This window comes from Cotesia glomerata, linkage group LG7 (assembly GCF_020080835.1).
Source record: "Cotesia glomerata isolate CgM1 linkage group LG7, MPM_Cglom_v2.3, whole genome shotgun sequence".
NCBI lineage: Eukaryota > Metazoa > Arthropoda > Insecta > Hymenoptera > Braconidae > Cotesia > Cotesia glomerata.
Window position 1 is genome coordinate 1059363 of NC_058164.1, and position 25498 is coordinate 1084860.

Genomic DNA, 25498 nt, shown 5'->3' on the forward strand with positions numbered 1-25498 from the left:
TTAAATCTATAATAATAAATAAAAAAAAAGCATCATCTGTTTTGTTGAACAAGTGAAAAGTTAAGACAGATAGATTGTCAGTGATGTATGACTAGAGACCAGAGACTTTACCTCCCTGACTCGATTCTAAGCAAGCATTAATTCATAAGACGAGGACAACTCACACGTAGACAAGTAAAGAAACAAATCCAGCAGCTTACACTTCCTCTTCCTCGTTCTTTCTCTGTCTCAGCTGGTTCCTAACGCTTCGTAAAAATACAAGCAGAAAAAAGAGAAAAGACAAACTAAAAAAATATATTAAAGTTAAGTTAAGGTTCGACTGAAAAACGTGTATCGTGGACATGTGGTGGTATAAAATAACGGTGTAGTTAGTTGGAGTCGACTCTCGAATATCGAGCGGGCCCCGGTTTGTACCAGAGGGTTTGTCTTGCGTGCTTTTGGTTTGTAACGCGCTTGCGTTACAATATCGTTCAGAGACTACATCTTTTTTTACTCAACAGACCTGAGCTTTTTCTGTCCCGCTCGGGGCTCGTGGATTTACAACAGCTAGATCATGCGCACAAATCCTCGACAACCGGCTCTCACTCTCACCCCCACTTTAGTTACCCTTTTAGACAAAGACAAAGCAAAGACCAAAAACAAGGACTGAAAATTAGTAAGGACGAAGACGGAGGAGCGAGAGGAAGATGATTATGATGTGGACGAGGACGAGGAGAATGCGGTGAAGAGCGCCGATTTTGGGATCGACAGAGGGCGCTCGAGGAAGACAGGAAGGAGGACTAAAGCTCTACGGGAGTGAGAATGGTAACCGTAACGGCGCGGATAACTGAGAACTGAATATTGAGAATAGTAGAGGGTGGTATGTTCCAGTGTGCAGCGGGCGAGCATCGCGGCGGCGACGCCGTTCTGCTGCTCCTGTAGATGGTGTCAATACACCAGTCAGCGTGTCAAACGTGACATCAAGCCTTTCGTTCATTATCATATCTTAAATACACAGTCTGGCTGATCTGCAGCTTACAGACGTATGGAGTCGCTCTTTTCAATCTTTCTTCTGGAATTATATAAATATCAATAATATTCATCATCCCTTTAAATTTTATTGGAAAAAATTCGTTCTAGTTTGAATAAAATGAAATAACGGAGTCAGCGAATAAATAAATAAAAAATATCTGAAAGGTGCTCTTGAGTGTGTCGCGGTTTAATAGGGTCGCACAGAAGAACCAGTGCCGCGCCTATTACCGCAAAAGAGGAGGATGCGAGCGCGAGTCGACATGAGTCTCGGGCCACCGTGACACAGGGCAACTTAGTTGCTGGATAACTTACTCCTATATATTTATAGATATATATATATCTATATAAGTATAAGTGAGAAGTGTGTGAGTGAGTGCGGTGATAAGATAAGTGAGAGATAGTGGCTGCGTGTCCAAGTGAGGATGCTGCGGCATCAGTGTAAATAATAGTATTAATATTAATATTAATAATAATAGATAAAAAACTAATAAGAAATAAAAAACAGTGGGTGAGAGGTGATGTCGTGACTACTGAGGCAGTTAGACCAAGCAGGAGTGAAAATGAAGGGGTGCATCCTTTCACTTCTGAGGAGGACGATGGTAGCTCTGGTGGTGCTGATCGCAGCGTCGACCTCGTCCACTGGGGCCCACCGTCCTGTGCCCAATAATAGCCCAGCGCTGGTTCCAAGCTCGGCCTCGCCCGCGGCAACGCTTCTGGGGTTCGGTTCGAATATCTCCAGCGTAAACTCCTCTAATGGGCATCCCAGCGAGCTGGACATTGGGTACGATGGGTACAACGCGACTCTCCATCATCGGCACCACTTCGTTACCCCCCACGGGGCCGAGGACAACACGACGGTGGTGGAAAAGACACCCCTGTTCCCCAAGGATCTGTTCACCTTCGAGGAAAGGAGACGCGGAGCGGTGATTTTTCACGTCTTGGGGGTCGTTTATATGTTCGTCGCCCTTGCGATAGTCTGCGACGAGTTTTTCGTCCCCGCGTTGGATGTTATTATCGAGAAATTTGAAATCGCGGACGATGTGGCAGGCGCGACTTTCATGGCAGCCGGAGGGTCAGCTCCAGAACTTTTTACCTCGGTGATAGGGGTGTTTGTTTCTTTTGACGACGTGGGAATTGGCACCATCGTCGGGTCTGCGGTGTTTAACATTTTGTTTGTTATTGGAATGTGTGCGATTTTCTCTAAAACAGTTCTGTCACTTACGTGGTGGCCACTCTTCCGCGATTGCACTTTTTACAGTATCAGCTTGTTAACTTTAATCTACTTCTTTCGCGACAACTTTATACATTGGTATGAGGCACTAGTACTCTTCGGGTTCTACCTGGCCTACGTCGGGTTCATGAAATTCAATCAACCTATGGAGAAACTCGTCAAGAGGATATTGTACAGAAATAAAGTCACAAGGGTCAGGTCGACTGACCAGCTGATGCCATCGGTGAGTCCATCTTTTCGTACTAACCTACTTACTTATTTATTAATGTAGTTATATTAATTTACCAACTTATCTCTAAGTCCATGAAAGAAATTTATAATAAAAATATAAAACTAAAATCAACAGACACTTGATCATTTTTTACTTTATTTAACAAATAAATTATTTTCTAAAAATCTTACAATTTTACAAGTGGAATTTTTTCACAAACTTTCTTTTAAATAATTCATTTGATAAAAAATTATAAAAATTATTAGATGTCTCTTAATTTTGTTATCATTTAAAATAAATGAATAATATATACAACTGTATAAAATATCAATAAAAATACATTTTTAATAACCAATTTTTGTCTATATTTTAACTACAAAGAAAAAAAGGTTAATTTTAATCAAGAATATTTTTTGGAAGACCGAAATTGTTTTTGAGCAAAAAGAAATTTTTTTTCTTCAATAAAACTTTACTCCAGTGAAAGGAATCTTTTTTATATCAAATATTGTCTTGAGTTAAGAAAATTAGTTCTCCGATACAGAGAATTTTTTCTTTCTGTATATAATTAAAAAACTTTAAAAATGAAAACATACACACTTAATTTTAACTATATAATATTTTAAATAAATTATCATATAGTTTAAAATATATTTTTTATACTTCAATTATAATTAAAATATATACGAAAATTGGCCAAAAATTAGCTATTGAAATTTATTTTTTAAAATATATTCTTAATATAAATTATTTTCATGGGAAAAAAAACTAACTTTTAAAAGAAAATTCAGTTCAGTTCCTTTAAAATCAGCATAAAAACCATTAATACAGTAGAAGCAGTTCTTGTAGTTGTTACGCTACATAACCCGCTTGCTTCCATCTTTCATCGATAGCTTGTAGATGTAACTAATATTATAACAAACCATCTTACCCGTTACTTAATTATCATCATCTAAGTAGTTCATCCATCGATCGGTTCATTTATTCGCCGTCAACTTTTCTGAAAAATTGTTCAAAGATGTACCTACGTATATTTATTAATAACAAAAATAAAAATTATAATTTTCAATAAATAAAGTAGAAAAAGAAAAAAAATAAAAATGCAAGAAAAATGACCATAAGGGAGAGAAGGAAGAAAGGGATGAAAAGGAAACGCTGATACACGCGTCTGAATACTCTATTCTGAATGTTGACTGGACCGAAAGGTGGACAGGAGCTGATATCAGCATTTGTTCTTCCCACGTCTTTCCTGCTGACTACATAGCTGACTACATTGTCACAGAGAGTTTGCTTTCGAAAATCGTCAGCGAGCGGTATATTGTCTCAGGAAAATTTCTCCCTCACGGTTTTTATGCTTATTAATTTTTTCTGTATCGCCCTTCACTCAACGTCATTCTTCACTCCTCCATACACCTATACATTTATATATTAATATTTATATTTATATTTATACTTATACTTATCCGTCTCCGTTATTATTTTTTTATCTTTCCTCTCGAATATTGTTTTGAAAAATAGCTTTTGGAGGGCGTAAACCCACGGAAAGTTCGCAAATTCATATCCAGATTAATAGCTCAGTAAAACAAGCATGAGTTAATGCTATTGGGGAGCTACCAAGCGTTAAAATACGTCACAACGGAGGCCTCTGGCTTTAGTGAAGGACAAAAAGAAAATAATAATAATAATCATAATGGGAAAAAAAGTTTTTAAATTCGTACATACGTCTAGTTTCTATCCCACGAAGAATTTCAAACCCAAAAGAGAAGAGACGACACGATTTGCATTTCTATACATTATTATACTCACAAATCATCCTATAAATATATCTCGAATTTTTTTACCAAATATTTTGCCCGGTAGTCAAACATTTGACACCTTTTCGTAAAACATACATTTGCTTTACCATATGTACACATCAAGATGTATCAAAAAAACTAAAAAAAAAAATTCGTCAGAGCATACCTAAATAATAACCATGTCAAAACTCGAGCCTTCTATATTGACATTTCATGGAAAAAAAAAATATCTTCGAGCTTTAGAATTTCATATTTTGTTTTACGAACAACTTAATGACTAGCGTGACATATATTTTTAAAGGAAATTAAACGTGTTATGCAAAAAAGTATCTTAAAATTTTTCGGTACATTAACTTTTTCAAAAGTTGTGCTAGGTTAAAGATAGACACCCTAAATTGTCAAATTTTTTGTAATTTTCCGCGAAATTATTATGATTGAAAAAAATTCTTTACCTACTCTCCCATTTAAGAAAGTACAAGCACCAAGGCAACTTTTGATGAAAGGCTTGATTTTTTTTTAATATGAAGTTTAAATATGTCTAAATAAATTTTTGTATTTTTCTCGTAAAACTGTCGGTGAATATTTTTAAAAAACTTATGGATGGAAAGTAAAAATATTAGTGATAAATTTAATTCAAAAAAATTTACACTTGCCCGACTAATTAAAGTGTATTAATTAAAAGAAAAATATATGCCGCCATTAGCCAATGTTAAATATATATCTATATATTGAGAAAAATCATATGGTTACTGCTCTCCCCTTACCACGCTAGAGTCGGTACCTATCCCCCACCCCGCCTAGCGCTCGTACTTCCTTAATTTTGTAATAACCAAAAATTGAAAATAAATTTTAATATCATTGGAAAAAAAAATTTATCGATTTCTTTCATCTACTATCATATTAAAAACGGGCAGGATGAGAGAAAAAATTAAAAAACCGAAAAGTTGATGCGGATAATTTAAATTCCGCTATTATTAGTTTTACGTTGGGCGCTACTACACGATGCCACTACGACTGAGTACTACTACTACTACTACTACTACTACTACTACTACTACTAATCCATTATACAAAGCTTGTTGTTTAAGTTTATTCGTTAGACATTGAATAGATTAATCTATATTTTGAATATTCAAGTTGTTATTTGTGCTCTACTGTTAGCAGACAATACTTTAGCGCTTTGCTGATCAATACCTAAAACTTTTAGCAAAGCTCACCATCAACGTAGTTATACATACATAAACTTTCAATGCACGTAATAATCAACTGTCAAAGCTTATGCTTGCTTACTATTTTTAATCTCATACATTATTTATATTTATACTTATACTTATATATATATATACTAACCCATCTAATAACCCAATCTTTTATTCATCATTATTATTATTCTCATTTATTTATTTATTTATTTATTTATTTATTCAGTTGTTTATTATGGTCGTATTTAAATTAACAAAGTAATGAATCGACATAAATTATAACAAACTCTGTAAACAATGTCCTTAATTTACTAACAAGTCTCTTGAGTAAATATTGCGACTTTATAGTAACTGGGTATTTCTTGCTTGCAGCACCAGAGCGCTGCCCAGGCATTGGTGAGTCGCATGTGTATCTTCAATTTTCTCTTATCAGTGTATACTTTTTTTTTACTTGGTTTTTTTTTATTTTTTTTATTTATTTATTTATTCTTACAGCTATTTTTTTCACTATCATATGTCATCCGCATATTCCAATATCAATACACTCGATCGCAACAAACAAATATTACCTAGTTTTATATACGATATACGAATACATACTTATCAAATAATTGGAAATTATTTTCATGAGCCAATAAAAAATATATATTTACCATTGATAATCGATTTTGCTATAAATAATAAACTCGATTCAAATATTTATCAGAGAAAGGAAAGAGCATACTCATGAAAAAATTTACGATAAATATTTTTTTTTTATGACTATTAGATAAATATTTGGTCTCGATATAATGTTGATTGAAAAATTAAAATGTTGATAAAATGGAAGCATTGAAATAATAATAATATTAATATCATAAATTTTTTATTTAAGTATAGAAAATATTTTACTTTTAAAAATAAGTAAAAAAAATTTTTTTATTGTTGCAAAACATTTTTATACTGCTAGATACAATACCAGTCTCTAAATTTCAACATTTTTTGTCAACTTTCAAGCAATTGACTGAAAGCAATATAACAGGTTTCAGAGAATTGAAGTTGAAAATTATTTGCAATTCAAATAAAATAACTTACACAATTAAATTGAGAAGAGTTATTGTTTTTCAATGAAAGGTATTTTTGTTTTTATCTATATTTTTATTGTTCAAACTTTTTTATTTTTTTAAATTATGATATGGTTATAAAAAAAAAATTGACATAGTTAATTTAAGAGAACAAATCTTGAATCTAGAAAATCATTTTGAAAAATTAGATCGTTTTGAACAAAGACAAAAAATGTTTGAATTAAGTAAAATCTATTAAACTAAGATCAATTTTTTGTTGGAACACTTTTTCTAATTCACAACGATGAAATTTTTCAAAATGATTTTTTTTGTTTTAAAAATTTTTTTTATTAATTTAACTATGTAGGTAATTGAAATTTTTTTTAACTTTTAGACATGCTAAAGTAAATCTTGGAATAAATTTTCAAGTATTAAAATTTCAATAAAAAATAAATGTAAAAAAAAAATCCTCATAATTTTTAACTTGAGAAAAATTCTCTAAAACTACAATAAAAATTTTTTATTTATTCTAAAATTTGTATGCCATAGAAATCCAGTTGTATTGCGTCCATTTTGTCTCTTGAAATAATAAAATAATAATAATAAAAACTCAAGGCTCCTTTTTCATACAAAGAAAATGAACGTCCGACAGAAATAATGCACGTACTACTTACCAAGAACTCAAACATAAATACTAATACTTAATCTCGATTATCTGTGTATGATTTTTTGATACATTTCTTCCTGAGAAGACGTTTTTAATTAAGCTTAATTGCCATCGTTTGACAAGCTGAAAAAACGCATTTAAGAAATTAATCTCCAGAGACAATAACTGAAATGCAAGTGCAAGATCGCTTTATATTATGCTTTAAAACCAAGAATCGATAGTCAGTGTGAAGCGACAAGGTATACATATATGTGTATATCCACATGTACTTGCACACGTACATGTGTATATATTTTATATAGTGAGTCTTGAAGGCAGCTGACCGACTTCTCGGCACTCACTGCAATTAACCCTCGCAAAGTAACCACCTCGAGAAGTTTTCATTGTGTATGACCATACTCAGGTTTCTATCATCTCCTGCAGCCTGAGTATTATATTCAAAAAACATCTATTCTCTTTTTCATTTAATTCTCCCCTCTGTACACACTATTTTTCCAAAATAAACTTACGTTTTATCTCATTTAATCATTTAACCGCCCTCTTTCGCTTTCTCACTTTCTCTCACATCCTTTCAAACTCTTATCGCACTAACAGTAAACGGTAACTTTAGCCGTGCAAATTAAATTCAAGTGCTTCTCTCTTCATTTACTATTATAATTAAACAACTCGGAAAATAAAGTCGTCTCATCATCATCATCATCATCATCATGTTTATTATTAATTGTTATCACTGCTATTGCGGTCAAATTGTTTTTTTTTTAACCATCAATATAGTTAGGGTTTATAATTAATAGTCAAAGACATACACGCAGAAAAATTTTTTGTTAGAGCAACAAAAAATAAGTTGTGACAACAAATTGTTATGTTGATATAGGGATAACAAATCATATTTTGTGTTAACAAACACATAGGTTATAATAAGTAATTCATATGTTCATTCAACAAAATTATTTTGTTATTGTAACCGAATCTTTCAATTTAAAAAAAAAATAGTTTTGTTGAAGTAACAAATCGATTTGTTAAAGCAACGGAATAGCTTGTTCAAGTAACAAATTTAATTGATAAGAAAACTATTTTGTTATTGCAACAAAAAAATTTATTATAATAACAAAGCGATTTTGTTAAGACAACAAAATAAACTTCAGAGCAGTAAAAACTCATTTGTTATTGCAACTTAGTTGATCTTGTTAAATAAACTAGTTGATTTGTTATTGTAAGTAAATTCATTTTTTATCACAGCATATTTTTTTGTTATCCCTGTTTTTGTTGTCCTAACAAATAATTTTTATGCGTGTAATTAGATCCTGATTATAAATTAAGATATCACTACTATTACCTATTATTATCTATAATCTCGGTGATTAAATATCACCTATTATTTGCTAATTAATTACACCTTCACACGGAGGTTAGTTATTGGTGAATAAATTAATAAATTACAAACACACAAATTTCATTTAAATAATAAATGCATAATATGATAAATTAGTGATATTTAAAGGCGCATTCGAAAGTGTTTGATGTCTAGTTCTAGTTAAATATATGATCATTTTATTAATTAGTTTTTTTTCTGTTCACTTCGAGTTAAAAGTGTTTCTTTTTTTTATATAAAATATGAAATGCATATTTCTCTGAAGTCTATTGAAAATTTTTCAATCGAAAAATTATCCTAAAATTATTCATTTTTTAATTGTAAAATTAAAATTCTGGAATATTGATTTCTATATTGTATTTTGCCAAGATAAATAAAAAATTAATGTTAAATAATTATATGTAAAATTTAATAATTAAATTACATAAAGACCTTTTTTAATAATCAAACCTCAGTGAAATTTTTTTGCAATAAATAAAAATTATTTTTCTTACCATAGACAGCGTAAAGTTTCACAATAGAATTACTGAACAATAAATAAAAAGTTTATGTTTAATTTTAAACCACTACAGTATTCTTTGATAGTTTATAAATAATTCTTTATTTATTTTAAAAAAAAACTTATAACAATTTATTAATAGTATCTACGATAATCTGATGACGATATATTAATTAGTATTTAAAATTAGCTGACTGAGCACAGACATGACACAAGAAAGTTAACTCTGTTCTTATCAGCGACCATTATAAATTATAACTACGATTCAAATTAAATTTATGATCATCACTTTTTTAACTTCCCGCTAAGAAAATTGAAAATTTTCAAAAATCTGTGTGAGTGTGTGTGTGTGTATGTGTGTGTGTGTGTGTGTGTGTGTGTGTGTGTGTGTGTGTGTGTGTGTGTGTGTGTGTGTGTGTGTGTGTGTGTGTGTGTGTGTGTGTGTGTGTGTGTGTGTGTGTGTGTGTGTGTGTGTGTGTGTGTGTGTGTGTGTGTGTAAGTATGTAAACCTCTTATAACATTTGAACGGTTGAACCGATTTCATCGTGGTTGGTGCCATTCGAAAGAGCTTCACCAAACTTAGATTTCCTGATAATTTGAACTGATTCGGACCGATAGATTTTGAGAAATTTGGAGAAATCTCAAAAAAAATAGGAAAAAAAATTTTTTCAGAAGTGGTTTTTTTGGAATAACTTTTAAACGGCTTTACCGATCGATTCCAAAAACTAATCAGCTCTCAACCTTGAGAAACCACGTCGATCATTGCCAATCCGGTCAAAATCGGTTGATTCGTTCGAGAGATATCGTGAACGAAAGAAAACCGAAAAAAGTGTTTTTTTCGGAGTTACTCCGAAATTTCTAGTTTGACCAATTGAAACTTAGAAATTCTTTATGAGGCTTTAAAAACTGCGTGGAATACTGCCAACCGCGTAAAAATCGGTTCATTCATTTAAAAGTTATTGCGGTTTGAAAATTCAAAAAATAGTGTTCTATGAAACGTCTATCAGACTTTTGAGCTCAAAGAGCTCAAAAGCATAGAAATGGTATCTTTTTGAACTCGGAGAACTCAAAACAACACACAGATTGTATTTTTGAGCTCGAAGAGCTCAAAAAAAGCGGCCAGGTATTAACGGAATTAGCGGGAAGTTGCAGGGATGGCCTTTAGGGTGAATCGTTTTCCAAATTTTTTTTCAATAATATATTTTTATAAACAATTTATTATTTTGATCTATCAATATTAAGAAAGTTGAACTTTTTAAATTATTTTTTTAATTTTAGGAAAAACAAATTTTAAATTGACATCTCCATAAATGTTTTTTATTTAATATAATTTTATTTTGACAGCAAAATTTTTCACCGACAAAATTTATAGTAAAAAAACTAAAAAATAATTTGAGTAATTAAATGAATAAATGGTTTCTCCCGTTAAACAAGAGCTATAACACTTTCGAATGCACCGAGCGTAATTTATTCAAGGGGAAAATATATTAGGTGAAATAAATATGAATATATGAGTAAATAATAAATAGTGTTGACAAGCATATACAAAATAAAGGAGCATGAATAATAAATATTTAATAATAAATAATAAACAATAAAAAAGATTGTGAATTATTAACGATGAGTAAATGTAGGTGTATGTTGGGGTGTGTGTGTGTTTGTGTTGTTCCAGCAGCATCCAAACGCAACGAATAGCAGTGAGACGAGTGTGGGAGGAACATCAGGTGCGTGTGGCAGCAGCGGTGCCGCGATAAACGCTGATGCTGGATGCAGCAGCAGTCGTGGAGGCAGCAGCAGTGGCCAAGGCTGCGAGCAGTCATCATCTCATCCAGGTGCTCGACACTCATCAAGGGAGAGTCACGCCAAGTTTAGGCACGGCCTATTACAACTAATGATCCACACAATTGATCCGCTCCACGACGGTCAGTCTCGCGCCGGTATAACTTCAACACTCTCTCACTCTCGCCTGCCTGCTTGCTAGCACGCTGCCCATTATTTTATAAATTGATTAATTAATTAATGAACTGATTAACAACCCAATTAACCACTAACCACTAACCACTGTAATTAATAAATTATTTCCCTTAGATCTGTTTAACCAGAGCGATTCTGAGCCAGAGCCAGACTGAGCAACTTTCTTCTGCTTGAATTTTTTTTTATTTTTTTTTCTATCGAAATATTTTCCATCCACAACCCAGAGGACAGTAGAGTCGTGTACAGATTGTCAAGAGCTAGTTGATAGTCCAGTCGAACTTGAGACAATGTAAAGGCGTAATTGTCCTCTACGCGAGGTACACAATACTCCTAGGCGTGTGTGTCTACTTAAACTGGAAAAACTCGTGAGCTCTCGAGTGAAGGTGAGAATTTCATTGTTGGGGAAAAAAGAGTTACATTGATGAAAAAAGTAAAAATGTATAATAGGAAAAGAGAAAAGGTTAAAAAAAGCTAAACAAAAAGAAATAAGGAAAGCAGTGCCACGGGGTCACTGGTGGAAAGGGCAAAGAGATGTCGTAGGCATTGAAGGTTAATTCTGCTTTCGATAATGTAGGCCGAAAGCTTTTGCTTTTGCAACAGCCACCAAATGCCCTTACCTACGTGTACGATATACGTGTATGGATGTATTCAAATACATGTACTTAACAACTATCGCTGTTATGTGTATGTTTCGAGTGTATCCCCCAAGTACGTACCTAGTCGCGAGTAGCGCGAGTATATCGAGACCCTGACCTACAAACCGCTCTATCGATCCCAACTACCGACTGTACATTTCGCAAGCTCGAGGTTATACCTTCTTATCTTTTTCCTCAAATTTTTCTCCAATCATCTTTTTTATTTTAAATATCCGTTTTAATTTTTATTTTTATAAAAATTTTGATAAAATTTTCAATGAGTACAAACATGTACGATTAAAAAAATGTAATTTTTACTGTGTTCTAATATAAAAATTTTATTATGCACATCAAAATCATTTGTGTCAATTAAATTCTATGCTAGTCAACTATTATTTAATTATCACACTGATAGAAAGATTTGTTTATAGTTAAAAATATTTGTTAATATTTAGCAAATCATTTATTAGAGACCACTTTTTAGTCCTTAACAAATATTTCTTAATATTTAAAAATATTTATTAATATTTAATAAATGAATATCAGATTGATTAAATACAAACAAATCATTTTAAATACTAAGAAATATTTGTTTAATATTCAAAAATGATCTCTAACAAATGATTTGTTAGCTATTAACAAATATTTTTTGATACAAATAAATCCTTCTATCAGTGCATTTTCTCAAGTTGATTTTTATATAATTTGAATATACTCAACTAAAAAACTGTCAAAAAATTTATTTTGTCACAAATTTCTGCACTAATAAAAAAATTAACTTGATTAATTCAAAAGAAAAAAATCTTGAACCAAGAAAAAAATATCAAAGAATTTAATCATCTTGAATCAAGCAGAAAAAATATTTAATCAAATAAAATTTACTCATCAAAATCATTTTCTTGATTCATTATTATTTCTCTTTGATCAAATTAATTTTTTGCACGCCTCATAGCGCGAAGCGCGTGAGGTTGTGCTTTATACTCGACTCGTCAAGGTCAAGCAATTTTGTGATCTTTAAATGTCTCTATCACAACCATATTACACTTATACAATAATATAAGTAGATGTACACGGAGAAAACACTTAAATTAAACCATCTTTTACTTTCTAAAATCATTTCATGTTGCTATTTTGAAAAAAATTTTACGTGGACGTCCGGATGTCACCCCATTTTGGATGTACCAATGATTACTCCCGAACAAATTGATATTTCAAGACCGGACCTTTTTTATTAGTTTACGAATGCGATAAACTGGGTCCGTATTTCATATCAGTAGCCTAGTTTACGTATTTTTTTTTTAAATTGAATTTTTATTAAAATTTATTACGATATAACCGTACAAAGACAAACGAATTTTTCTTATTTGTCACGTGAAAACTATGGCGCCACTTGATAAAGCTAGATTTTTTTAGACTGCGTGCGCATATAACAAGAAAAAAGGGCGCTGATATTGAAAAAAAAAAAAAAAATACTCTGTAAGAAATTACTTAATTATAATTTTCTTTTTTTTATCAGTTACACAATTTATTTTTTCTTAAAAAATGAATGAGCGTTATGAGGCGTGCACTTTTGGATTTTCCAAACTTTTTATCAGTGTGCTTGATGATAATTTACATAAATAATAAATCTAAATTTATTCAAAAATTAATTGTGATTATTTTAAGTACTGACAAAACAATTTATTATTAATTCTATTAGTCAATAATTATGTTGAAATAATAGTTGTAATTTGAATAAATTTCTAAACAGCAGAAATATATCAACTTTAATAGAACCATTTGTTTAGAAACGTAAAAATATATTAGTATACACATAACAAAACACAATGTCAAAAGAACAAACCCATTGGGAGAAATGAATCAGTTGAAAAATGGTGATTGGAGCTCTTCAAAAATGTAAAACAATTGTTATTATTTAGGTTCACGTCTAGCGGTCCGGCCTAGTTAGCTTTATAATATTTACCAAAAATAATTATAGTAATTTACCAATTTTAGATAAATAACATAAGATCCGTTTTACTCCCGGGATTCGACAATGTAAAATATTTCTAAATACATTTTTCTGATCACGTTCTACATCTATAATACCTCAATATATTTCTTCTACTGACATTGAATCATTCAATAGCAAAAATTATTTTTGCTTTTTTGAATATACTCAACTAAAAAACTGCCAAAAAATTTATTTTTGTCACAAATTTCAAATAAACTTCAATCATAAATTTTCAAATAATCCATTTTTCCCAATTAAATTATTTCTTTTCATTGTTATTATTTTATTTCAAACTTTTGAAAAGATTTCTTGTTATTACATTTTATAAATACATCTCTTTAAAAGCGCAAAGAAACATGAAGGTTATCACGAGCAAACTTTAATTCTGTTAAAATTCAGTGACGTGATGTAATTAGAGGTTCTGATAATTCTGTTTAACCACGATTCCCAAACATAACAAAAAATAAAGTTCCAACTTTCTGAAAAACATTTCCACATTCTGAATAGAATCTTATGAATTCAAAATAGTTTATTTACACGGAGTTTATTTTAAATAACTTATGAATAACAATTTAATTCTTTTGACAAGATTGAATTCATTTATTGAATCTGGGTTAAGAATTGATGTTAAAAAATCAATTAAGCTTGAAAAAAATTGTGACCTGACACGAATTAAACTACTCAATTGTACGAAAAATTTTAATTTTTCATTTTTTATCCTTTAAATTTTTTTTTTATTTAAATCATTTCTTTTACTTTTTAAAAATGAACACTTTTTTTAAACTTTTCAGTTAATTAAAAAAAAAAAAAAATTTTTTTTTCTTAATCTTGTAAATTCCAAAAAGAATCTTCCTGTACTTTTATAACTTTAAACTTATTTTTTTCATAAAATTCATTACAGAACTTTTAAGTACACATATGTAAGTTATCCTCGCTTGAAATACTAAGCAAACATCTACCATCTTTTAATTAAAGACAAACAATACATAGTGTTTAATAATCCGCGTTTATTAAAATCCATATTTCAATTACATTAGTAGAATAAAAGAAAAAATATTTTTCATCATGCAATTACCATAATTTGAAATGAAAGTAATTAAATAACTGTGGTGATTGGAGGTTTTAAATCCCGGAGAAAAAATATAATATATTAAAAACTGTCAAAAGAATAAAAAGCATAAAAACCCGAGAGATGAAAAGATAAAAAGTCGAGAGAATTGAAAGTGTCTGACAATAGGTAAGGGATGGATGCTAGAGCAGACACACTTATGATCTGGAAAGCTCTTACGATTTTGAGAAAAATGAGCGCAGGAACACTGAAAGAACGTCGTAACCGGGCGACATTCCAACTAGGCGATGCAGAAGGAATTCACGGAATATCGGGTCACCTCTTTACCCTCCTGGCACCTTTCACCTCACCGAGTAGTAATGTGTCGCCTCTGGGTGGTTCGGTCGCTGGCACCACCACTTCCACCACCGGGTGTTTGTTCTCGTCGTTTTGGCTGACTCAGGAGCCCTCCAGATATCCTGGCATACGGATAAAGACACGCCACTTTACAGCGTTCCATTGATAATTCAAATCAATTGACCTGATAAAAAATAAAAGAATCCATTCGTATAAAAACTTTTGTTCTCCAGTTTTCAGTCCCCGGGCAAATACAGTTGCTGACACTGACATCTCTTTCTCTCCATCTTCCTTTTCCTCTTTCTCGGATTTCCTCAAACACTTTTCAAAACGATAACTTTTTATTATTAAATTTATAAATTCCCAGCAGAGCCCTCGAGAGTCTATTGCTGTCATAGTTCAAGTGTCTATTAAAATTTTACCCATCAAACTCGTCCCGATTGTCCGTCCGTGCAGAACTTTACAAGTAGTTTATTGTATTTTCAAGTACCACTAAACTAATTGCAGACCATTCCATCCCTTGTGCCCATTTCCCCCCCTGACTATTCTCTAGTCTCCAGTTGCTAGTATATTGGGGAATTACTGGTTTAGTTTTACGCCAAAACCTCAAAAACTAAAGTCCAATTACATACAAGTAAATCTGCTGGGCCACCATTTAAATTGTTTGCAGCCAAAAAACAGAAAATAATAGAACTTTTAAAATGTTTTTTTTTTTTTTGTAGCATATAAGTTACTTGGAAGGGCTCCAATCAGCAAAGAGCGCTTTTAAATATTGTATTTTAGACAGATGGCCATTAAATTTCTTATAACTTTAAAATTCGTAACGTCAGAAGAATAAAACATTTTGCTAGAAAAAGAAGAATCTTTCGAAGTATATATTTTGTAATACCGACCGCAAAAGTAAGATTCTCGAGCGATGTTTGGCGGAGATGGAGTATATGATTCATGATAAACTATAGTTTAGTCAATTTTACTCGTTCACGTACCAAAAAGTAACTTTTCTCGCTCTGTTTTTACGTTCCACATGTTTATTGGAAAATACTATGTTAGAAAATATCGAAATTTCTCCCCCCCCCTCCCCACGAAAAAAATGTATATGTTCAACATATACATGTTTACTCACACATAAGTCTACTTCCGCTGAAAACTTATATGAACAATTTTTTATATGCATCATATATCGATACTCACATTCTGAAATGTTGTAACCCACATTTAGAAAATTTTACAGCAAATGGTAAAAACGATTTATTTTTAACATTCGTAAAAATAGTTATTATACAATTTGACCTTTAAATTTTCAATATGCACTTCATAATATTGTAATAAATCCATACTTCAAAAAAAGTCGAGTTACCACACAGAAAAAAAAATTTTGTAACAAGAAGAAATTTTCTTGACTTAAGAAACTTTGACTTCATTCAAGAACTTTTCAATCTTCCTTAATATTTTCTTGAGTCAAGAAAATTTACCCTCCAGTTAAGAATGTTTTTTTTAATGCAAATTTTGTGGGTTGCATTTTAGAACGTGAGTATTGATATGCAAATTACATTAATTTTCGCTAATTTATAATTGCATAAATGGGAGGCTCCCCTCCTATTTTCAGCTATGAATAATCAAAACATTAAGATATTCTAAAATTTTTTTTCGAAATATTCTACTCCTTGCCAAATTTAAAATAAAATATTTAATTTGATTATCAAAAAATCAAATTTCATTTTAAAAAGTTTTTAAATTGAAATTTTGATTTTTTATCAACAATTTTAAGGCGATACATTAATTTCTCAACATAAATATTTTTTTTTCATTGTTTATAAATTTATTTTTTAATTTTTTGAGCCCGAAAAACGGCGAATCTTTACATCTTTAATTACCTTATTTTTATGTATATTGAATATATCTGTTCATAAAAAAAAAAAAAAAAAAAAAACTTGGAAATATATCCGAAAAGCGGTAAAAGATAAATTACTTATTCAAGACGTTGACTCGTCAGTTACAGTTCGTTTGCAATAACAATGATTTATGTTTTTTTATGTATGCTAAAACGAATAAATCCTACATTTAAAAAAACAAATATGATTTCCAACTATGATGCATATTAGAAATTGTTCATACATTTTTCCGGCGGAGATATGTGTTAATATAAATATTTTATGTTTTCATGTATGTCATTAGGAAGAAACAAAAATAAAATCAGTTTTAATTTATTCTTAGCCTAAAAATCTTATAAAATTCCAAGTTTTTACTTGTCAAAATAGCTTTCACTGTCGATAGTGCGAGAATATTATTCGATACATTACGTGCAAGGGTAGTAATCTTTGCAGACAGGGCGAGCGCAGTGGGACCATTTATTACCTGCGAGGTCTCAGTGACAAAGCGCCATAGGTTTAAACTTCCTAAAAGTCAATTCAAGCCTAGTTTTGTCAGAATTTCTATCTTTGCACATATGTATGAAAAATAACTGTTTTAACAGGGCTGAGAGTCGTCTCATGTGACTCATACTTTAACATGAACAAATTGAAGTGGAATTTATTGTGGATAGTTTAGTAATTGAATACATTTTTATGCCGAAAGTTTACTGAATGATTCTCTTATTTAAACTTGTATCTAAAACTATCAAAATTATCTTGAGTAAATAATTGTAATACACTTGTAAATTGGTTCTTGAATTAACGGCTCATATAACAAACTTCACACTTAAGTAGGTGCTAATTATTTGTAGTGGATAAAATAAATACTATTTTTGAGTCTTAAATTAAATACTAATAATGAGAAATTTTTTATAAAATTTGTAAAAAAAAATTAAAATTTTATTATTTATCAAAGTATTATTCTAAAGGATATTTTGAAAGATACCAGTGCATTAATTAAAATTTTCAGAATTATTTTTAATATTTTTATTTTAAAATTTTCAGAATTATTTTAAAAGAAAATCCTCAATATTAATTATTCACAAAAAATATTCTAAAAAATTGAAAATTATAAATTTGTCTGACAAAACTCTACTTAGATACTATTATTTTAATTTAATTTGTCAAATTTTTCATACTTAAATTTATTAAACTCAAGTAAAGCTTATGAACCCTCTTAATTTTTTTAAAATGATATTTTAAAAACTACCAGTGAATTAACTTAAAATTTTCAAAACAATACAAAATTTTCACAACCTGAAATTCCACAAAACCCTTAAATACTCTGACCCGAAGTAATTATCGTAAAAAAGTTTCTTAGCAAGACACGTAGATAAAATATAGCGAGTTAGTTGTTGTAATAAAAGCGTGCTGGAAGTAAAGCGTCGACGGGTCGATACTTTGATCGCGTTGCCAGCGCTCGCCCGCGCTCATTCGCTCCACTCGGGCGACCTTAGCCTCCTTTGCCCATTTCGCCGGTCGGTTATTCGATCCTACGGGACATACTCACACCCGTTCGGTATTTATCTCTCTATCTCTGTCTAACTAGGGGTTATCTCTCCCCTCTTTCTCCCTCTTACTTGCACCCATCGAGCTCGATAATGCCATAGTATATCTAAAAGATAGATCGTTTTTCAATAGTCGCGGTGAACTCGGAAAAAAAGCCCAAACATCAACTGCCTCCGTTGAACCTGATCGTAAAGTGCTCTCTGGAATCACTGAATCAGAAATCCCGAATTTAATGCTAGAGATTGTTAGTATTTGTGAAATAGTTGTAGCAATAGTCAATAGTGACTAAATCTAGCATACTCACTTGTACAGTTGAAAAAAAAATACATAGAGCATCTGATTTTAAAAAAACTTCTATTCATTTAATAAATTTTTTTATTATTATTTGAAATAAAATGAAACGGCATACATTTTTTTTCACATTTAATCTATTTAAAAAAAAAAAAATACTTAGAGCATCTGATTTTTAAAAAAGTTCTATTCATTTAATAAGTTTTATTATTATTATTTAAAATAAAATAAAACGGCATACATTTTTTTTCCATATTTAATCTATTTAATAGCCAAGTTAGTCCTTGGAGTTTTGTTTAATTCTTAATGATGCTTAATGATGTATTTAATAGTTTAAGATTAATGGGTACGTTTAAGAGTCCAGGTCTTGTGAATAATTAAAGACAATTCAAGACGTTTGCTAGAGAATACTCTCACGTGTAATTACATCCAGTAAGGATTTATTTAGAGTTATAGGGGCTGCTTTGAATGCTGCTTAAGAGCAAAACAGATTTATGTACTTATTTTTTTTTCTTTTCGTTTTATTTTTACGTCTCTTTGGTTTATGTTTTTATTCATTTTGCTTCACTGGGTAATCAAATATTTTATATTTATAGGTCATTTCAATCAAATCGCCAAGTTTGTTTTATGCCTTTATGTGTATTGAATAAACTAAATCAAAATATAAATGATAAATTAAATAACTTTTTTAAATTTATCTTTTGTCCATTTGAGAGATACCTTGAATTATCGAGGAATTTTTAGCTGTTAATCTCTATGAATAATGAATTTTTAAAAAATGTTTGAAAAATTTATTTGTTTCATAAAGTTTGATATTCAAACTTTTTTAATTGTTTGGTTCGATAATTAGAGTTAGTTTTTATTAATTTTTAATCATGCTGTAAAGTTTTTTCTTTTTTGTAATTTAGTTTTTTGTTTATAATATTTATTGTGACAAAAACTGAAAAATTGAAGCGCTGCTGTTTTAGTGGCGCTTTGAAGTGATGGCTGACCTTACATGGAGCCTTACTCCTTAACTTCACTATGTTTTGGTTGTTTACAAAATAAAAGAAATATTAATATTAGAATTTATTTATAGGTTGTTAAAAAATCGAATCAATAATTATAAAATATTAAAATTAATATATTTCTTCTTTATTTAATTTAAAATAATGTTAGTTACCTTTTCAAATCATTTAAATTTATTAGCTGTAATCCAAAAACAAAATTCAAAAATTTTCCATTTTTTTTTATTTATTATTTTCAATCTTTTCAATAATATAGATTAAAAAATAAATTTCTAAAAACATAACTGATAAAAAAGTTTTTTAAAATTTCTAAAGTCATTTTTAACTTTGCGCTTTGAAAAATAGAAATATTTAAAGTATTTGAAAAATATTTTTGCTAAAAAATGACTGGAATAAAAAATAAAAAAATTCACACATTTTTAAAAAAAGAAAAAACATAAAATTCTATATTTAAAAATTGATCAAAATGTCAATTTAAAGTAAAAAACATAAAAATTTATTTTTCCAAAAATTGTTTTAAAAAAGAAAAAACATAAAGTTTCATATTTAAAAAGTTATCAAAATGTCAGTTTAAAGTAAAAAAAACATCAAAATTCATTTTTAGAAAATAAATACAAAATTTGAAAAACTAACGAGTAAGATATTTTTAATACACTTGAAGAAATAAAAAAAAATTTAATGACTTGGTATGAAATGACTTGTGTATGTATATTCAGTAATAATACACGGAAAAAAGTAAACTGTAATAAATAACAGTCAATTTATAATAAGTAATGATCAACTGCTAAAAATTACCATTTCAAACAGTAAAATCGTGATTTTACTATTCACTTTATAATATTTACCATTTAAACGTTACAATTTACTCTTTACATTAAAGAAAATACTATTTCAAACAGTAATATTTGCTATGTAAATGTCTAAAATGTTAAAGTATAACTAATAATTAAGAATTCAGACTTAGATATTTATCATTTCGTACCTAAAAAATGATCTTATGATATGTAAAAAGTATAAAATAAAGTTAGTAAATTTCTAATACAAGCAACATCAATATTTACAAAGTAAAATGATAAATTTTAAACGCAACGCTAAAAATCAAACTTTAATTATTGACTAGCTTGGACTGGTAAAATGTATATTTTAAAAGTATAATTTTTACTGTTTCAAATGTTAAATTCTCCCAGAGTGGGACCCCCTTCTCTTTTATCTGAGTTCCCCTTCTCCTCATAATATGGACTATATATTGAAATGGCAATATTTACTGTTTGAAACTGTAATTTTTTCAGATGTAAGAGTCGTTATTTACTATAGTGACAGCTGCTAATCACTTATTTTGGATATTAAATTATAAATTGTGACTTTTATACTTTCTACATTAAGTTCTGTAATATTTATATTTTTGCCACCCCGATGTCCGCTTTACTGTTTGAAACTATAAAAATTAACCGGAATCCGAGTGAATATTACAGTTTACTTTTTTCCGTATAGATAATATATATTAAACAAAGTTAATTGTTTTGATGATTGTTCTAACAAGTGCATGTACACATTTAGGATGGTTTGAGTATGTTTAGCGACACGACACACGTGTCAGTTACACTTGTTACTGCTTGGTGTTAAGTCTGCGGGTGAAAAGTGTCTCAATACTGACAGGGATTTTTGGACATTTAGGTAAAGTGGATGAGAAGGCAACGCAGTTGCACGCAATAGCGTCACTGAAAGTCCTCTTGGACGCAACAAAGCCACAGAATGGAGCTGCGACGTCAACGTCTGCCCAATACTCGGGCTGTGTCTCCAAAGAGACGGCGCTTCAACTTCAGCAGGGGTCACAAGGTACTACGACGACAACAACCACCACAACAACTGCTGGTACCACTGCTGGTATCCAGGAACTTCCTAATGGCGGAATAGCTGCTGGCATTGACGCTGGTCTTGAATCGGTTCGTACTAATCAATAGTTTATCATCATCATTATTGTTATTGTATATGAACAAATAAGAAATGATGTTTATATTTGTAGGGTGAAGAAGATGAACCACCAGAAGCGCTAGACATGACGTGGCCCACTAGCCCAAAAAAGAGACTAACGTATATTCTAGTTGCGCCTATTTTATTTCCTCTCTGGCTAACTTTACCCGACACGCGAACTCCGAGAGGTAAAACATGATCTAATAAATCCTTATATTATTATTGATCAATATATGTAATAATGAAATAATAAAAATAACTAGAACTACTTATTTTCAAGAACGAAAAAACAAAAAATATTTTTTAAGTACAACAATCAAGGTCAAATTATTATTATTACTGTCGGTAATAAATCCAAATTATTACATGCTTTTAAAAATTAATTATATAATAATTAATTAATAATTATGTTTAGTTATTAAAAAAAATATTAATTCTTTTTTAATTGGACTTCCTTGATCTGAAAATTAATTTTAAATTCTTATATTACAATTATAATTTTTATAAATCACTTTTTTAAACAATGTTGAATTTTTTATTTTTATAAAAAATTTACTCACATCATTAATTGTTAATCTTCAATTGAAGATGAATAAAAATTTATAAAAAATACAGAGAAGATAGGAATAAAAAACGTAGCTGGGACGGGTTATATCAAAAGAACTAAAATTAAACTGTATTATTTTTAGGAAAAAAATTCTTCATAGTGACGTTCTTTGGATCGATTGTCTGGATAGCAGCGTACTCGTATCTGATGGTCTGGTGGGCGAACGTAACTGGCGACACAATATTAATACCTCCCGAAGTGATGGGTCTTACATTCCTGGCGGCTGGGACCAGTATTCCTGATCTCATAACCAGTGTAATTGTTGCACGAAAGGGTTTCGGTGACATGGCAGTCTCTAGCTCTGTCGGCAGCAATATATTCGATGTGACAGTTGGGCAAGTGTTAATTTGATTAATTGCTTCACAATTCTCAAGTTCTGTCCACAATTTCAATAGAAACTATTATAATTAAAATTACTAGTTATGTTAATTGGGTCTATATTTATAATTAATTAAAATAAATCAGACCGAAATTTTTCTTGTTGATATTTATTTCACTTTAGTGTGCTGTTTCGTTGGTTAACAGCTACAAGACACATAAGATATTAATATAATTTAAAATACATTGTAACGTAATCCATAGGCAATTAAATTCTCCATCTAAGAAATTTGATGTAGGTTAAAAAAAATTGTGAATTTTTCATTCCATGTATTGTAAATATATTATATATTTAATATAAAATTCATTTAAATTATGAAAATTAAACAGCAAGGTTTAATTTTCATGGTAAGAGTATAATGTATTTAATTATATTTGACTATTGTTGATTAATTTTATTGCATATAGGCTTATTTTATAACTATGGATTACATTATATTGTATTTTATATTATGTTTATGGATTATGTGTCTGAAGAAGTAGGCGCTAACCAACGAAACGACGCACTGAAGTAAAATAAATTATTAACAAGAAAAATATTAATCTAGTTTACCTAAATTATTACAACTTGCAAACTAAAGTCACTATGTGATTGCTAAGAATTATGAATTATGAATAAAAGAACTTTGGCTTCATAATTTTTCAATTTTTTTAATCACAATGTCAATAATGTGGGTACATTTGAAATAATTTAAAAAATAATATTGCTAAAACGAGATCAATTACCGTTAATTTAATGAAAAATGTGACTGATACAAATTTATAGAATCAACAAACTATTCAAGCTCCTCCAAAAAATTAACATGAAAAATTGATAGCAACCAAAAATTACATAAAATTTTAAAAAGGCACAAATTCAGATCAAGACCTTTCTGATGTTATTAAATTTAACTACATAAAAATCCCTTTTATAACAAAAATATGCCTTTCGGAAAATTATTCTTATTCCGTTAATTATATGAAATTCGAATCTATTTATAACTACTCTGGAAACTTATTATAATAAATTAATTATGGTTGAAAAGTATATAAAATTTTGATAAGGTACAATTTGGGTCAAGACCTTTCTAATGAAACTTAATTTAACTAAAAAAAAAAACCATTTTATCATAAAAATATGCAGAAGATAAAATTTTTCTCATTCTCTTAATTATATAGATAACAATTAAAATAAAAATAACAATTAGTATTGTTACTGTCATTGTAATAGTAGCCAATAAGAGTCACCCCTGAGTATCAGTAGCTGTAAGATACGATAATTACATAAATAATGTGAGGTTTTGGTGAGGTAATGTGTTAGTATTTGCGATAATCCAGATAATACTAACTGCGGTATATTAGTGTATAGAATATAGTATAATATTAACGATAATTATAATGAGTTTGATAAAACATTAACATGATACGAATTATGGTAGGATAATAATAATTATTAAATTAATGTCTAACAGGCTTCCGGTCCCATGGCTTCTGTACGGTTTGATTTACGGCAAACCAGTGGAGGTTAATTCTGTCGGGATGGTCTGCAGTATCGCCATACTCTTCTGCATGTTGCTGTTTGTAATTATGAGTATCGCTTGCTTCAAATGGCGAATGAACCGTGGCCTCGGATTCACCATGTTCCTCCTGTACTTTGTTTTTGTAACAGTATCGCTTATGTTTGAATACGAGATTCTCGTGTGTCCTGTTTAGGAACTCTATAAAACGAGCGACGTATACATCAACGACGACAAATACAATAATATTTATATTAATTATGAATAAACAATAAAAACAAAAATAATAGTTACGAGATTAACAAGATAGATAAGAAGATTTAAATAAAAATCAAGAAGAAGAAAGTTAAGAATTTTACGCATTTAAATTATTCGACTCACCGACTAATCAGAAGACAATTACACCTTTAATTCTAACGTAATTGTCCAACGGAACTACCATAATCGATTTGTTATTCAATGAGGTCTGTAAATATGTATAAAACCTTGAAAACTGTCCTTGTCATAGTCTTTTTATCTAGACCAAATCGGCATTTTAATTTATAAGAACGTCAGTATAAACTATATGTATATTTATATAAATAATACTCGACTTTTTATTTGGTTGACTATTCGGGTATTATATTAGGTACTGTAAGAAAAAAAAAAAAAAAAAAAAAAACATAATAAGGTTTGCTTTTTATTTATTTAATCAAGACACTCGTTAGCTATTTTAAGAACTTGATAACAGAGCTTCGCACGCCTACCTCGTTGCCCGCGAGGTTATTATAGTTGATAGGATTAAATTTTTCGCAATTTTGTATTACGTAAAAATATAATATATAGATATATATGTATATGTTACATTATATTTATAAAGAACAAAAATAATTTAATAAATCGATGTAATAATTAAATCGATTAGACTATAATTCGGAGGAGCTTAGTCATAGTCTTCGGCGATGAAGCAAACAAGTTCTCTTAGAGTGTCAGTAATTTTATCAATTATTATTATTATTTTTTTTTTTTTAACTGCATTAGAATCTTTTTAATTTCAATTTGTGGATTTAAAATTGAAATTGTAAAATTATGGCGTGGAAAAAAATATTGAAAAGTATAATTTAAAAAATGTCCAGGTTATTAAGCGCCTAATTGCGGCCTAGATTATCAAATTGCCATCAAATTGAATTCAAGATAACTTTAAAAAGTAATTAAAAAAGATTACTTGGAGTTGAAATTAATCTTAATTTAATTTTATATTAAATTTGTTGTGAAAAAATATTTATTTATTTATTTGAAGATGATAGTGTGTAT

General features: G+C 29.7%; 1 protein-coding gene across 6 annotated transcripts; it reads left to right on the top strand.

Annotated features, from left to right (window-relative positions):
* LOC123269075 (sodium/potassium/calcium exchanger Nckx30C) lies at positions 1-25221 on the top strand. Of its 6 annotated transcripts, none has more exons than XM_044734583.1 (7): positions 2-2465; positions 5821-5844; positions 10702-10966; positions 21428-21696; positions 21777-21912; positions 22414-22666; positions 24161-25221. In XM_044734583.1, the coding sequence occupies exons 1-7, from the start codon at positions 1572-1574 to the stop codon at positions 24399-24401; spliced, it is 2082 nt and encodes a 693-aa protein (XP_044590518.1). In that variant the 5' UTR covers positions 2-1571; the 3' UTR covers positions 24402-25221. The 6 variants fall into 6 exon arrangements, with proteins under 6 accessions (XP_044590522.1, XP_044590518.1, XP_044590521.1 ...); XM_044734586.1 differs by having other exon boundaries at positions 10702-10951; XM_044734584.1 differs by having other exon boundaries at positions 5-2465; positions 10705-10966.
* The last annotated feature ends 277 nt before the right edge of the window (positions 25222-25498 follow it).